The following is a 13,510-nucleotide window of genomic DNA, read 5'->3' on the forward strand; positions in this document are numbered from 1 at the left end:
AGAATATATTGTCAATGTTAACCCCCTTCTTCAATTCTTAGCAAACTCAGCTCACAAGGCACAATAGCTAAACTAATCTGAAATCAAATAGACCAGTATGAAATGTGAATATCAACCCCCCTCCTCAATCCACACATGGTCAATATGCTGAGAGCGCCTCAGTCAGACATGTGGTATATACTTGGTTTTCAGCTGACGCATCTTCAAAGATGTCCAGGGCAAGATCCACTGCAGTATTTTCCATCACAGTGCATGTGATCCACCCCCACACCCCAAATTCGGAAGTAAAACGCACTGTGAACACATGTAAGCTTCATACACTGGATAAACCACACAGTGAAACAGAGTCCACTGGCATCATCAGCCTGGAAACTGTTTTCCCAGATGTGACATCAGCAGCAGCACAATCAGTCTGTATTTGTATTTGTAGTTATTTTTATCACAACAGATTTCTCTGTGTGAAATTCGGGCTGCTCTCCCCAGGGAGAACGCGTCGCTACACTACAGCACCACCCATTTCTTTGTTTGTTTTTTTCCTGTGTGCAGTTTTATTTGTTTTTCCTATCAAAGTGGATTTTTCTATAGAATTTGCAAGGAACAACCCTTTTGTTGCTGTGGGTTCTTTTACGTGCGCTAAGTGCATGCTGCACACAGGACCTCGGTTTATCGTCTCATCCGAATGACTAGCATCCAGACCACCATTCAAACTCTAGTGGAGGGGGAGAAAATATTGGCGGCTGAGCCGTGATTTGAACCAGCGTGCTCAGATTCTCTCGCTTCCTAGGCAAACGCGTTACCTCTAGGTCATCACAGCTAGAATGCTAGCAGAGGCAAATGAAATACCTGACTGTAGCTAAAAGTGAATGAACAAGTGTATTCATTTACTGACTGGTTTGCTTTAAATGAATGAATAAATGAATGAATGAACCCCAGTACAACCCTGCTTTACATATACCAGGGTAGCTACACTCACCTGTGACATACTGTGTTGGGCTATCTTTTCTTCATGCGGATCATTTTGTCCTTCTGCAAAAGGAAAGATTCTGTGCTGATGTCCACTGTTTATTAGGAACTTTCTCTTTTTCTTTCTTTTGTGTGTGTTATTTGGGTGACATCAATGTTCAGCATTGTCATAACAAAAGACATTAGGTACTATGTATAAGAATGCTTACACTACATAATCCCATGCTCCATTTACTTTAAAAAAAAAAAAAAAAAAAAAAAAATCATTCCCACAAATACAAGATTTCTAGTCAGATCAAAGGAAATGTCTTGACCTCTGCCAAAATCTCTCTCTCTCTCTCTCTCTCTCTCTCTCACACACACACAGAGCACAGCTAAACTCACATACAAACTTCAGCAAAACCCATCACAATCCTGAGTGCACACTAAATGGCAAGAAAATTTATTTCAGAACATCATGGAGATGACACAGCACAATGAGGAGGTCTTCTCTCCTGGGTGACCTCACTGCACCTTTCATCACCTGTATGTATGTGGACAAACTCTGAAATGAAATGAGCCACCCTAGAGTAATGCCCCTACCACTGAACATGAAGAAGACAACAAGACTTGACAGAGGAAATGCATCAAGACAAACTGCTCACCAGTCCACCCTGCGTGATAGGCCGGGTGGGTATGGATGACGCCCTCTTGGTCTCCTGCATCTTGCGTAGCCTGCTCTCTGCTTCACGGATCCTGAAATCAGGACAGCACTGGTTCATTAACCCCTGCACAGCTGCTGTCAAGTACACTCATCAGTGTGCCGTTGTTGCCTGAACTGAAGACATCGTCATGTTTTAGAATTTGGACTCCCAGCTGGGATTGCATTACTTTTATTCTTTAAAATCAATTACACAACACACAAAAAGAAACTTAACCATTCTTGTATTTTAAATTCATGTCACACTGATTTCACTTCGCCAATGTTCGGCAGTCAAGGAGTTAATGACTGTACATGTTTCTGTTGTAAGACACACACACAATCTGGTTATAAGATGGCTGAGGGAAATTACATTTTCCTCCTTACCAGTTGTGCCAGAATAAAGCCTCAATCACCAACTTAACGTTTCCCACTGTTTCTTGCTTCTCAGCTAAAAGAACATAAAGAGCACACCTTGAACAGATGAATTCAATCACGTGACCGAGAAAAGGAGCAGCTGGAAAGAATACAACAACAACAACAACAAAAAAAGCAAAGCAGTGCCAGTGAGAGCATATGTACATGCTTGAGTGTTGTGAGTACACACCTGACAGGTCTTATTAAAGAAAAAAAAACACACACACAAAAAAACCCACTGTAGAAGCAGTTATCGTTATCAGCATCATGATCATTAGTTATCATGGCACTGAGACAACCAGCATCTAACAATATATGATAGTCAGTCATGTCCGACTATGACCATCAGAACAGCAGAGGAGGCAACTGCTGTTCCGACTATTTGGGCTAGAATTTGATTATAGTGGAGAGTGTCTTGCCCAAGTACATCCCCACTCTCTCTGCCAAGAAGGTTTTAGGACAGTCAGCGTTGGGATGGTTCCCAAAGGCCAACTAGCCCATAAGGCTGCAGCACTAAGAGCCAGTGCAATTTTGCCTCCTAGTTTGAGAGTCATAGTCCTTTACAAAAGACTAAGCTGTAAATGGTTTCCCACTGACTGGAGAAACCATTGATAATACAGCTCTCACTTTGCTGTTGGCCCAAATGTAAACTTATGTCAATCTGTGATATAAGCCGAGTGTTGGGCCTCAACCAGCATCTACTATATGGTATATTCTTGGCACTAGAAAGAAAGTGCTGCATAGTTTCAGTTTCTCAAAGAGGAGTCATTGTGTTCAGGCAAATCCATGAATAATAATAATAATAATAATAATAAAAATGGTATTTATATAGCGCTGAATCTTGTGCATAGACAAATCAAAGCGCTTTTGTACCAGTCATTCTCACGCACACATAAATCTAAAACTGGAGAAACTGAAGACAAGGAAGAGGCAGGGAAGTGAGGCTATTTTGGGAAGAGGTGGGTTTTAAGGCCAGACTTGAAAGAGCTGAGTGTGGAGACTTGATGAAGCGAAAGAGGAAGTTCATTCCAACTGCAAGGTCCAGAGACAGAGAAAGAACGGCGGCCAACAGTCGAGAGTTTGAATCTGGGTATGCGTAAATAGAGTGGATCCGAAGCTGATCGTAGTGAGCGAGATGGAGTGTAGAGGTGAAGGCAGCCACAGAGAAAGCTACATCACATCTTGCCAGATGCCTGACAAACAGCATAACCCAATGCACCAGCCAAGCCCTGTGTGCATGTAGACATATCTGTGTACCTATCACAGTGGATTTCTTCTACAGAATTTTGCCAGAGGACAACACTTATGTTGCCATGAGTTCTTTCTCAGTAAGCCAAGTGTGTGCTGCATACAGGACTTCAGTTTATCCTATCATCCTAAATGGATATATGCTCAGTTTGATTTTCCAGTCAAACTTGGTGGGAAAAAGGGTGAGACCGAGATTTGAACCCAGACCCTCACTAAACACTGTACTGGCAGATAAGCATCTCAATGCTACCTTCCTCCAGAACTGCTGCTGTGAGCAGGATACGAACCTGACTGGAAAATATCCCACTGAATTCTGAATCCAGTGCTTTTAACCACTCTGCCAAGCTGCATACTTTACCTTCCTCCAGAACTGCTGCTGTGAGCAGGATAGGAACCTGACTGGAAAATCTCCCACTGAATTCTGAATCCAGTGCTTTTAACCACTCTGCCAAGCTGCATACTTTACCTTCCTCCAGAACTGCTGCTGTGAGCAGGATAGGAACCTGACTGGAAAATATCCCACTGAATTCTGAATCCAGTGCTTTTAACCACTCTGCCAAGCTGCATACTTTACCTTCCTCCAGAACTGTTGCTGTGAGCAGGATACGAACCTGACTGGAAAATATCCCACTGAATTTTGAATCCAGTGCTTTTAACCACTCGGCCAAGCTGCATACCTGTGCTTGATGATGCGCTGCTGCTCCTTTTTCCAATGGTCCTTGAAGTCTTGGCAGAAGGAGTGCCACAAGGAAAAGAAGTACTCTGGAGTGACCACCTTGTCTCCGGACTTGGGCTTGACACAGAAAAACTGCACCGTCTCGCTGAACCTGTGTCGGCAGAAAAAACACAAACAGAACTAGACTAACTAGTTATATTTGCTGGTTGAAACACAATGACAGCAGTTCAAAATCACCACCCAAAGCTGTACTGCTACAATTCTACAGTAATGATTAAAAACAGTGACAAAAACAATGATGATAATAGTAATAATAATGGTAAAAAAAATGATGTACAACACAATCTTTTACATACTGATGTAAAACAATACTTCTTTTCAAACCTAAATGTACCTTGTCTATTGTAAGGGTTTTTTCCCCTTGCTCAACACACACACACACACACAGAAGCATATAACTTTCAACTTGAAGTTAAGAAAAATGTTTCAGCAACATTTTAACTAACAACCAAGTGCAATGTATATGTGTACTCTTTAAAAGATTCTGTGAATATTAGAAGTATATTTTAAAGTTAAACTTTTTTTCCTTTAAACATATTCTAAGAGCTGTACAAAAGGCTGACTATTCAATCTCTGATGGCTGATTCCCAACAGGCTGTAAGCAATGAATGTGAAGTGAAAGGACTCACGTTTTAGCACATTCTTTCACTGTTTCTTCCTGATCAGCAAAGTCTTGTTTTCCTGAGAAAAAAAAAAAAATTAATACAAACATTTACAAAAAAAAATGCGCACAAACACTTTCAGAATTCACATCATAAAAACTCACTTTCACCAACATGCTTCTCTGCTGACACCTAAAGATTCTTGACTGAAAAAGAAACTTGCTTGCAAGACAAAACAATACATAACAAAAACAAACAAACAAAAAACAAACAAAAAGAAAACCTATGATTCAGTTCTTAAACCTTTCCATCCAAATGCAGTTGACTGGTAACATATTTGCTAAAATTCAATGTCACCACCTTGGTGACAAGCTTCTTTTGTGAGATCTTGTATCAAAGAGTGGACACTTTTCTTCTTATGACAACAACATGAGCTTGACAACAACATGAGCTTTACATTCTGCATCAGTTTTAGAATTTGTTCTACATTGTCCAAGTGTTTAGGAACCATGCAATCCATCTGTCTCTCTGCTGATTTCAGAATTCTGAAGTTAATACTGGAATGCTTTTGCACTTGCCTTTGGATTGAAAGAAGTGGTGGAAAGAAATGCTGGCTCTGCTCCTTGTTATTGTAATTATCATACACACAGGGAGTTCCAAAGAGCAGAAATGTGTGGCTGGCTTAGCAGTGATGCCTTTTAGATTATGCGTGTGTGTTTGATCATCAACCACAAAAATGGACAATGCATTCACCTAACCAATACGCTGTCCAGTTATGCACTGTATATATGCATGCTGGCATGCAATAGGCTGATTATTTTGATAATCGTAGAAAGCATCACCCTAACCAACTTTATACTCCTTCTCCATCACATAAACTTTAAAATCAAAAGTAAGTACTCAGACGGGTGACATAAAGTGGGGCAACACATGCACATATATCACATATATGCCCACAAATACAAACACATACACACACACATACATAGACAAATGTCAAATAAAACACTGGACAAGTAAACAAAAACTTAAAACAACAATTCTGGTAAGCACACTAGAAGCATGAACGGTCCCACCAATTACGTGACAACATTGAAATCACCTTTCTCAAAGAATGACTGCATGATGGCCTCAAATGGCTCCCGTGTGTCGGCGGTCGCCTTTCTGAGGACTATGCCGGCTTTGTTCTCTGCCACTGAAACACCAAATTCACACACAGCTATCATTCCTGGTACAGACACTGCCAGAACAAGTGCTTTAAAGATTCAGACTAACAATGGAGAATTTCTCTCAGAGGGAATCCTTCTGGAAACAGTCAAGACTGAATGGAAAAAACTGAGTCTATGCTGTGGGAGAGCAAGGGTGGAGGGGATGAGAGGGGCATTACAGAAGAATCCAGGGATAAAGAGGATGGGATTGTGTTGGGTTCAGGGAGCCAAGAACATAGAACGATTAACATGATTATAACGTCTCAATGATCAAAATTCAGTACAGCTGAAGAGAGAGAGAAACTGTCAGAGAATTAAAAAAAAACAGAAGAAGAAGAAGAAAATAGATGCCATACTCACTTCCTCTGATGCAGAAATGTATTGCTTGTCTTGTGTTCTTTGTTCCAGATAATGTTTGAATGCCTGAGTATAGTATCATCCTTTCATTCCATTCATTTACATTCAGTGGCTGGATAAACAGCTTGCCTGTGATCATGGCTCATGTTTTTTTAAATTTTTTTTTAATTATTATTTTTTTTAATCCAAATCACAGTCTGTACCTAGTTCATATTCTGACTTTTGCCAACCCCAAGTTTCACTCTGACTCACATTCAAAGTCTTTGCGTATCCGGGTCATTTCTTTGGCGATGTCATCAAAGTTGACAAGACTAGATTGAGTGATGTCGCTGGGATCTGGAAGAGGCAGTTTGACGTTATCCGTTCCGGCCTCATCCATTTCATACAGCTGTACGTACATCATCACCATGTAGTGTATCAAGCTGGTGCGGTTGTCCTGCAACGGAAAGACTGTGTCATGTTTGTAGCTTCATGTGCATGAGCATGTGGATGTGTTTAAGTCTCTCTGTGTGCATGTGCTTGTGTGCAGCATGTGTACAAACAAGTTTGAGCATGCAAGTCAGTGTGTTTGTATGTGTGTGTGTGTGTGTGTGTGTGTGTGTGTGTGTGTGTGTGTGTGTTGTGTGTGTGTGTGTTGTGTGTGTGTGATGTGTGTGTGTGGTGTGTGTGTGTGTGTGTGTGTGTGTGTGTGTGTGTGTGTGTGTGTGTGTGTGTGTGTGTTGTGTGTGTGTGTGTGTGTGTGTGTGTGTGTGTGTGTGTGTGTGTGTGTGTGTGTGTGTGTGTGTGGTGTGTGTGTGTGTGTGTGTGTGTGTGTGTGTGTGTGCATGTGTGCGTGTGCGCTTAATAATAATAACAATAATAATAATGATGATGATGACGCTGTTCCATCACAGACTCATGGCACTTCACAAATTAAACATAACAATAAAGAAACAACAATTCTCAAGAAAATTCAGATAACAAACAATCACTCATGGCACTCCACAAATTACATGTTACAAAAAGAGAAACAACAATCATAAGAAAAAGAATCAACCACAAAGAAACAGTCACCATCCTCGCATCATGAACAACACACACACACACACACACAAACACATGCGCGCACACACACACGCATGCGCACACACACACGCGCGTGCGCACACAAACGCGCGCGCGCACACACACACACACACATTATACTGGATAAAGTGGTACATCCCTCATGTAACAGCAAATTAGACCCAAATTAGAGTACTCAAATGTTACTCAAATTCAAGACACAAAAAAAGATAAGTTTTCAGCTGGGGCTTGAAAGAGTCCTTCCGCAGGTCAGCAGGCAGTGAGTTCCAGGCAGTTGTGACCAAACGTTTTCAGACAAGTGTTCGGCACCGGAAGTAACCTTTCAGCCGAGGATCGAAGTGACTGGGAAGGCTCATAAGATGTGAGTGAAGAAGAGAGATAATGTAGGAGTGTACCATCAAAAAAGCGGTATGCGAGCGTGGCAATTTTGAACTGAATGAGGAAGCTCTTTGAGCAAAGGTGTCAAATGCTCATGCTTAGATTTCTGCGCTGCAAGTTTAGCTGCACTTTTCTGAACTTTCTCCCCCTACCTTTGCCTTGTGATCACAAGTCCTCTGTCTCCCTACCTTTGCCTTGTAATCAAGTCCTCTGTCTCCCTACCTTTGCCTTGTGAACACAAGTCCTCTGTCTCCCTACCTTTGCCTTGTAATCAAGTCCTCTGTCTCCCTACCTTTGCCTTGTGATCACAAGTCCTCTGTCTCCCTACCTTTGCCTTGTGATCACAAGTCCTCTGTCTCCCTACCTTTGCCTTGTGATCACAAGTCCTCTGTCTCCCTACCTTTGCTTTGTCATCACGTCCTTTGTCTCCCGACCTTTGCCTTGTAATCACATCCTTTGTCTCCCAACCTTTGCCTTGTAATCACATCCTCTGTCTCCCGACCTTTGCCTTGTAATCACGTCCTTTGTCTCCCTACCTTTGCCTTGTATTCACAAGTCCTCCGTCTCCCTACCTTTGCCTTGTAATCACATCCTCTGTCTCCCTACCTTTGCCTTGTAATCACGTCCTCTGTCTCCCTACCTTTGCTTTGTAATCACAAGTCCTCTGTCTCCCGACCTTTGCCTTGTAATCACATCCTCTGTCTCCCGACCTTTGCCTCGTAATCACGTCCTCTGTCTCCCTACCTTTGCCTTGTAATCACAAGTCCTCTGTCTCCCTACTTTTGCCTTGTAATCACGTCCTCTGTCTCCCTACCTTTGCCTTGTAATCACAAGTCCTCTGTCTCCCTACTTTTGCCTTGTAATCACGTCCTCTGTCTCCTGACCTTTGCCTTGTAATCATGTCTTCTGTCTCACTACCTTTGCTTTGTAATCATAAGTCCTCTGTCTGCCTACCTTTGCCCTGTAATCACATCCTCTGTCTCCCTACCTTTGCCTCGTAATTACGTACTCTGTCTCCCTACCTTTGCCTTGTAATCACAAGTCCTCTGTCTCCCTACCTTTGCCTTGTAATCTTTCAGCTTGGGCAGGATGTCCAGCTCAAAGCCGTCAGCCTGACCCCGGGTGCGGCTGCCCCCGTTCATGTAGTTGCCCAAAGCTAGGATGAGGCCAAAGATTCGCTTCACAGCCTGGCCTGATGTCAGCATCTGTGAAGAGCAGCAGTATTTCAGTCTGTTGTTATATAAACTGCTCTGCTTAGAGTCATATTTTGCCTTTTACATTTTAAAATAATGGCATTTTGCTAATAAAATCAATAGATTTAAAACCTAATCAGTTATGTAATGTTGTTCCCTGCCAAAGATAACCAGAATTTCTCAAACAACAATAACAACAAAAACCCAACTCTTTTTTTTTTATTGTAAAGGTTAGAAACATGCTGGCAATGTTCATGCTGCCAAGAGATAGGACTGTCCAGAAATTCTTTGCAATACATCTCAAAAAAAGCAGTGAATGTGAACAGCAGTTTTCTTATGTCTGTGCTATTAATTCTTCTTTCATGTGCGTTGGTGCAGAGCGTACTGTACATGACAAAGTAGTGCTGTTTACCTCACAGGTCATTTTGAGGTTGTTGAGTTTGTTCTCTATCACAGACATGTTTTCCTGGAAAGTGGACTGGAAGATGAAGCAGAAGATGCGGTCCGAACAGTTGGGGATTTGATTCAGGTCATATAAAAATCTGGAGAAAAAAAATCATGCACAGATTTGATCACAAAAAAGCAATGGTAAAGAAACTGAAAGAAAAAAAAAAAAGAAATGGAAGAAGAGAGAGAAATCTCAAATTATTATTTCTTCATTAATCACACACACACACACAAATCAAACTCATATTACCTGTATCAAAGTTAATATCTAGAATATTTACCATTCTCGTTTTTGTGTAAACAAAGTGAGCCTATGTTATAACCCAGTGTTCAGTTGTGTGTGTGTGTGTGTGTGTGTGTGTGTGTGTGTGTGTGTGTGTGTCCATGGTAACTCTAACAAATTCATTTTCTCTGGAAATACTTTGTCTGCCATTACCAACTTTGGAATAAACATACTGGGGAAAAAAATCTTTACAGTCCTACTAATAATAGGTTGTAAGTCTTCCAGATTAAGCTGTATTTCCGGATCATGAACAGTTTATTTCGATGAGGCTCCAGATCCAGAAAACCACAACTGGGCTATTCCCATTTGCCAGAACTTATGTTTGGGCGAGAAGATGGCACAACATTGTTTTTCTTGTTTGCAACTGAAAGAAAAGAAATACAAATTTTGGACAGAACACATACAGTGACACTAACTACACCACTGGCGTGTTTACTGTATATGAATATCTTAAAGTGGATACTGAATTAACTAGAATGAACATAAAAGAAAATTTGAATTGACAGAAGCAGTTTCTGTAAGCCTGGCGAACACCAGTCTGCACAGATCTGGAGAAAATGGCCTCATGTTGTGCGGCATGCCTGAGGTGTTGGCAACGTCTCCTTTACCGTGGACTTAAAATAATTTCTTAAACAATTGAGATAAACCAATATAACATGATTTAAACAGTGTTATCACCTCAAACACAGTGATCAATCTATCATGCAAAAAAAGACGTTAGTTTGAATATAAAGCTTGGTTCTTCATTGGCAGAAACGCTTTGGCACTGTTAGTCTACTTGCTTCCAGCTCGATCATGCATAGTTCAAACCTGCTGAAATGCCCACTATTTTAACCACAATCTTAATAATATGTAATACAGAAAACATTCTAATGATTTTTTTTTTAAAATCCCTTAATTTTTTTTCCCTCATGATTCTTTTACTGGATAAAGTGTGTATCACAAGCGAGTCTAGAAGGCCTTGCCTCTCTTGATTGTGTGTGTAATTCTACATTATATCAAAAAACACTGTAAGTATCCATCCCATACAACCTGACAAAAACCTCAAAAAACCATACACACAAACACACATACACAAACAACAGTTTCAGTTTCACTTTCTCAAGGAGGCGTCACTGCGTTCGGACAAATCCATACACGCTACACCACATCTGTTGAGCAGATGCCTGACCAGCAGCATAACCCAACGCGCTTAGTCAGGCCTTGAGTGCATGCTTACATATTTGTGTACCTATGAAAGTGGATTTCATTTTACGTAATTTCGCCAGAGGACAACACTCTCGTTGTCATGGGTTCTTTTTCAGTGCGCCAAGTGCGTGCTGCACACGGGACCTCGGTTTATCGTCTCATCCGAAAGACTAGACGCTCAGTTTGATTTTCCAGTCAAACTTAGGAGAAAGGGCGAGAGCGGGATTCGAACCCACACCCTCACGGACTCTCTGTATTGGCAGCTGAGCGTCTTAACCATTCTGCCACCTTCCCCCACAAACAACAATGAAACAACAACCCACACACAGAGAAGAGCCTGAGCCTATATTGTGCTTGTTCATATAAAACAAGCAATACATAAACGCAATGGCGAAAATACACACACACATATTATTTGATAATGAAATGAAAGTTGAAGTGCAAGACAAAACTAAACTAAACAAGTAATACAACAACAAACAAGAAAGGCAAGGCCTTCAAGACTCACTTGTGATACACTTTAAAAAAAATCCCAGTTTTTATGTATTGAGTATAATGCATTTACTGTTATATTTATATTTTTTGTATTCTCTAAACTTGGCACTTTGATCTGATATTCGACCCAACAAAGGATCTGTCATTATTATCATTTTTTGTTCAAACAGGAACTTCTTTTGCTAAGCATGGAAGTTTTATTTATTGCAAACGTTTTGGTGTAGATAGCAGAACAAGGGAAATTACTCTGCTGGGGAACTTAGTTTGCTTTAAACTGATCTTTCTCATCATAAACATTACATTTTGAAATTATACTCAATACATAAAAAGCTGGGATTTAAAAAAAAAAAGTGCATCACAAGTCAGTCTTGAAGGCCTTGCCTCTCTTGTTTCAAAATGTAATGTTTAAGATGAGAAAGATCAGTTTAAAGCAAATTAACTCCACTAGCATTACAGAGTAATTTCCCCTTTTTACTATCTGCACCAAAACGTTTGCAAAATAAATAAAAATTCCATGCTTAGCAAAAGAAGTTCCTGTTTGAACAAAAAATGATAATAATGACTGCTCTAGCTGTTGGGTCAGAATATCAGATCAAAGTGCCAAGTTTAGAGAATACAAAAAATATAAATATAACAGTAAATGCAGTTTGCATATAATTAGGCTTCATTCTTTATTTTTTTGTGCCAATCCCAGAAGCGCAATATTGTTTTAAACAAGATGACTAGAAAGAACTGGATTTTTCCTATTTTTATGCCAAATTTGGTGTCAACTGACAAAGTAGTTGCAGAGAAAATGTCAATGTTAAAGTTTACCACGGACACACACACACACAGACACACACACACACACACAGACAACCGAACACCGGGTTAAAACATAGAATCACTTTGTTTACACAAGTGAGTCAAAAACACACAAAAAAAACCCAAACTACTATTACTGCAACTACCACTGACAACAACAATAGTAATATTAATGATAATACTAATACTATGGAAACAACAATAATTATACATGGGAAAGTGAACATCACCTAAGGAGTAATGTAATGGAGAGAGAGAGAGAGGGAGAGAGAGAGAGAGAGAGAGAGAGAGAGAGAGAGAGAGAGAGAGAGAGAGAGAGAGAGAGAGAGAACAGAGTGAAACTGGGGCCATTCGTCAAAATAAATTTTCAATATAACTGCAGATAATATTTCATTGTGTATCTTTTAAGCCTTGAATCTTTTTGATTGTCCAATAAAGTCTTGCACAGTCAAGGATATGAGTTCATTCTTATGGGAACTAATAACTGGGTCACCTTGTAATAAAGTATTTATGTTTGTACTACCTACAGGGAGAGTAGCAATATTATACTGTTGTAATTTGGGCAGTGTAAAAAGTGTTCGACTGTCTCTGCAGGATATCCACAAGAACAATTTGTATCCAGTCGAAGATGACGAAAGAAATTTGACAAAAGTACAGCCACATTCACGCAAACAAACCTAGGACATGCAACTGATGTTGACCAAAAAACAAAACAAAACAAACAAAACAAAAAAATCCCAAACTTTGCCCACAGGAGTTGTAGGGTAATGTACAAACGAAACTATAATCAGCTGGGTGTGTAGTGAAGGAAGCACTCACTGTTCAGGTTTGTCGAGGGGTACATCAGGATGCTTCTCCAGCTGCTTGGTGATCAACTTGATCTCTTCATCCAGCGGACGCTGAGCATAACCACAAAGAAAACCTGATATGATAACACCATGCTTCTTTCCACTGGAAGTGCTGAACAAACAGTAAAAAAAAAAAAAAAAAAAAAAAAAAAAAAAAAGGTGGGGGTGGGGGTGAGGGGGTGTTGTTTTGTTATCTGACACAGTAAGTGCTTGATAAATGGTTCCAATGATTAAACATAAGGCATAGACATCAAAATCTTAAGAAGTCTACACATGTTTAAGAATAGATGTATATAAATATTTTTCATTTTTTGAAAAGACTGCAGAAGATGGGAAGGGGCTAGCAAGTATATCACAAAGTTTCAAAAACACATTAATCTTAATATTCATTTCCACAGAAATGTTGAAATTTTTTCTTTTCAAATTCACTTTCCCCTTAACATAGATGATGAAGTTTAGTGCATTTTAATAAAGGATAACCAAATTCATGCAAAATTACAAAGAAATGAACATACAATGAACAAACACACTTTATCAGTACAAACACAGAAGGCCATTAGTCATCATCGCCACAATATAGACAAAGGATGATTACCCAT

The 13,510-nt window shown here is 40.1% G+C and overlaps 1 protein-coding gene across 2 annotated transcripts in view; it reads right to left on the bottom strand.

The window, feature by feature from the left end:
- The window catches only part of LOC143280989 (uncharacterized), a 79,027-nt gene that overhangs the window by 5,460 nt on the left and 60,057 nt on the right, over positions 1-13,510 (bottom strand). For both annotated transcript variants that reach the window (XM_076585839.1, XM_076585838.1), the window contains 9 exons: positions 12,883-12,962; positions 9,259-9,388; positions 8,712-8,858; positions 6,463-6,646; positions 5,748-5,840; positions 4,673-4,724; positions 3,985-4,134; positions 1,608-1,698; positions 974-1,026 (listed from right to left, as the gene is read on the bottom strand). In XM_076585839.1, the coding sequence (XP_076441954.1) occupies positions 994-1,026; positions 1,608-1,698; positions 3,985-4,134; positions 4,673-4,724; positions 5,748-5,840; positions 6,463-6,646; positions 8,712-8,858; positions 9,259-9,388; positions 12,883-12,962 (960 nt within the window). In that variant the 3' untranslated portion in view covers positions 974-993. The remainder of the gene's footprint in view (positions 1-973; positions 1,027-1,607; positions 1,699-3,984; positions 4,135-4,672; positions 4,725-5,747; positions 5,841-6,462; positions 6,647-8,711; positions 8,859-9,258; positions 9,389-12,882; positions 12,963-13,510) is intronic.

The sequence above is a fragment of the Babylonia areolata genome, chromosome 4 (genome assembly GCF_041734735.1).
Source record: "Babylonia areolata isolate BAREFJ2019XMU chromosome 4, ASM4173473v1, whole genome shotgun sequence".
Taxonomy (NCBI): Eukaryota; Metazoa; Mollusca; class Gastropoda; order Neogastropoda; family Buccinidae; genus Babylonia; species Babylonia areolata.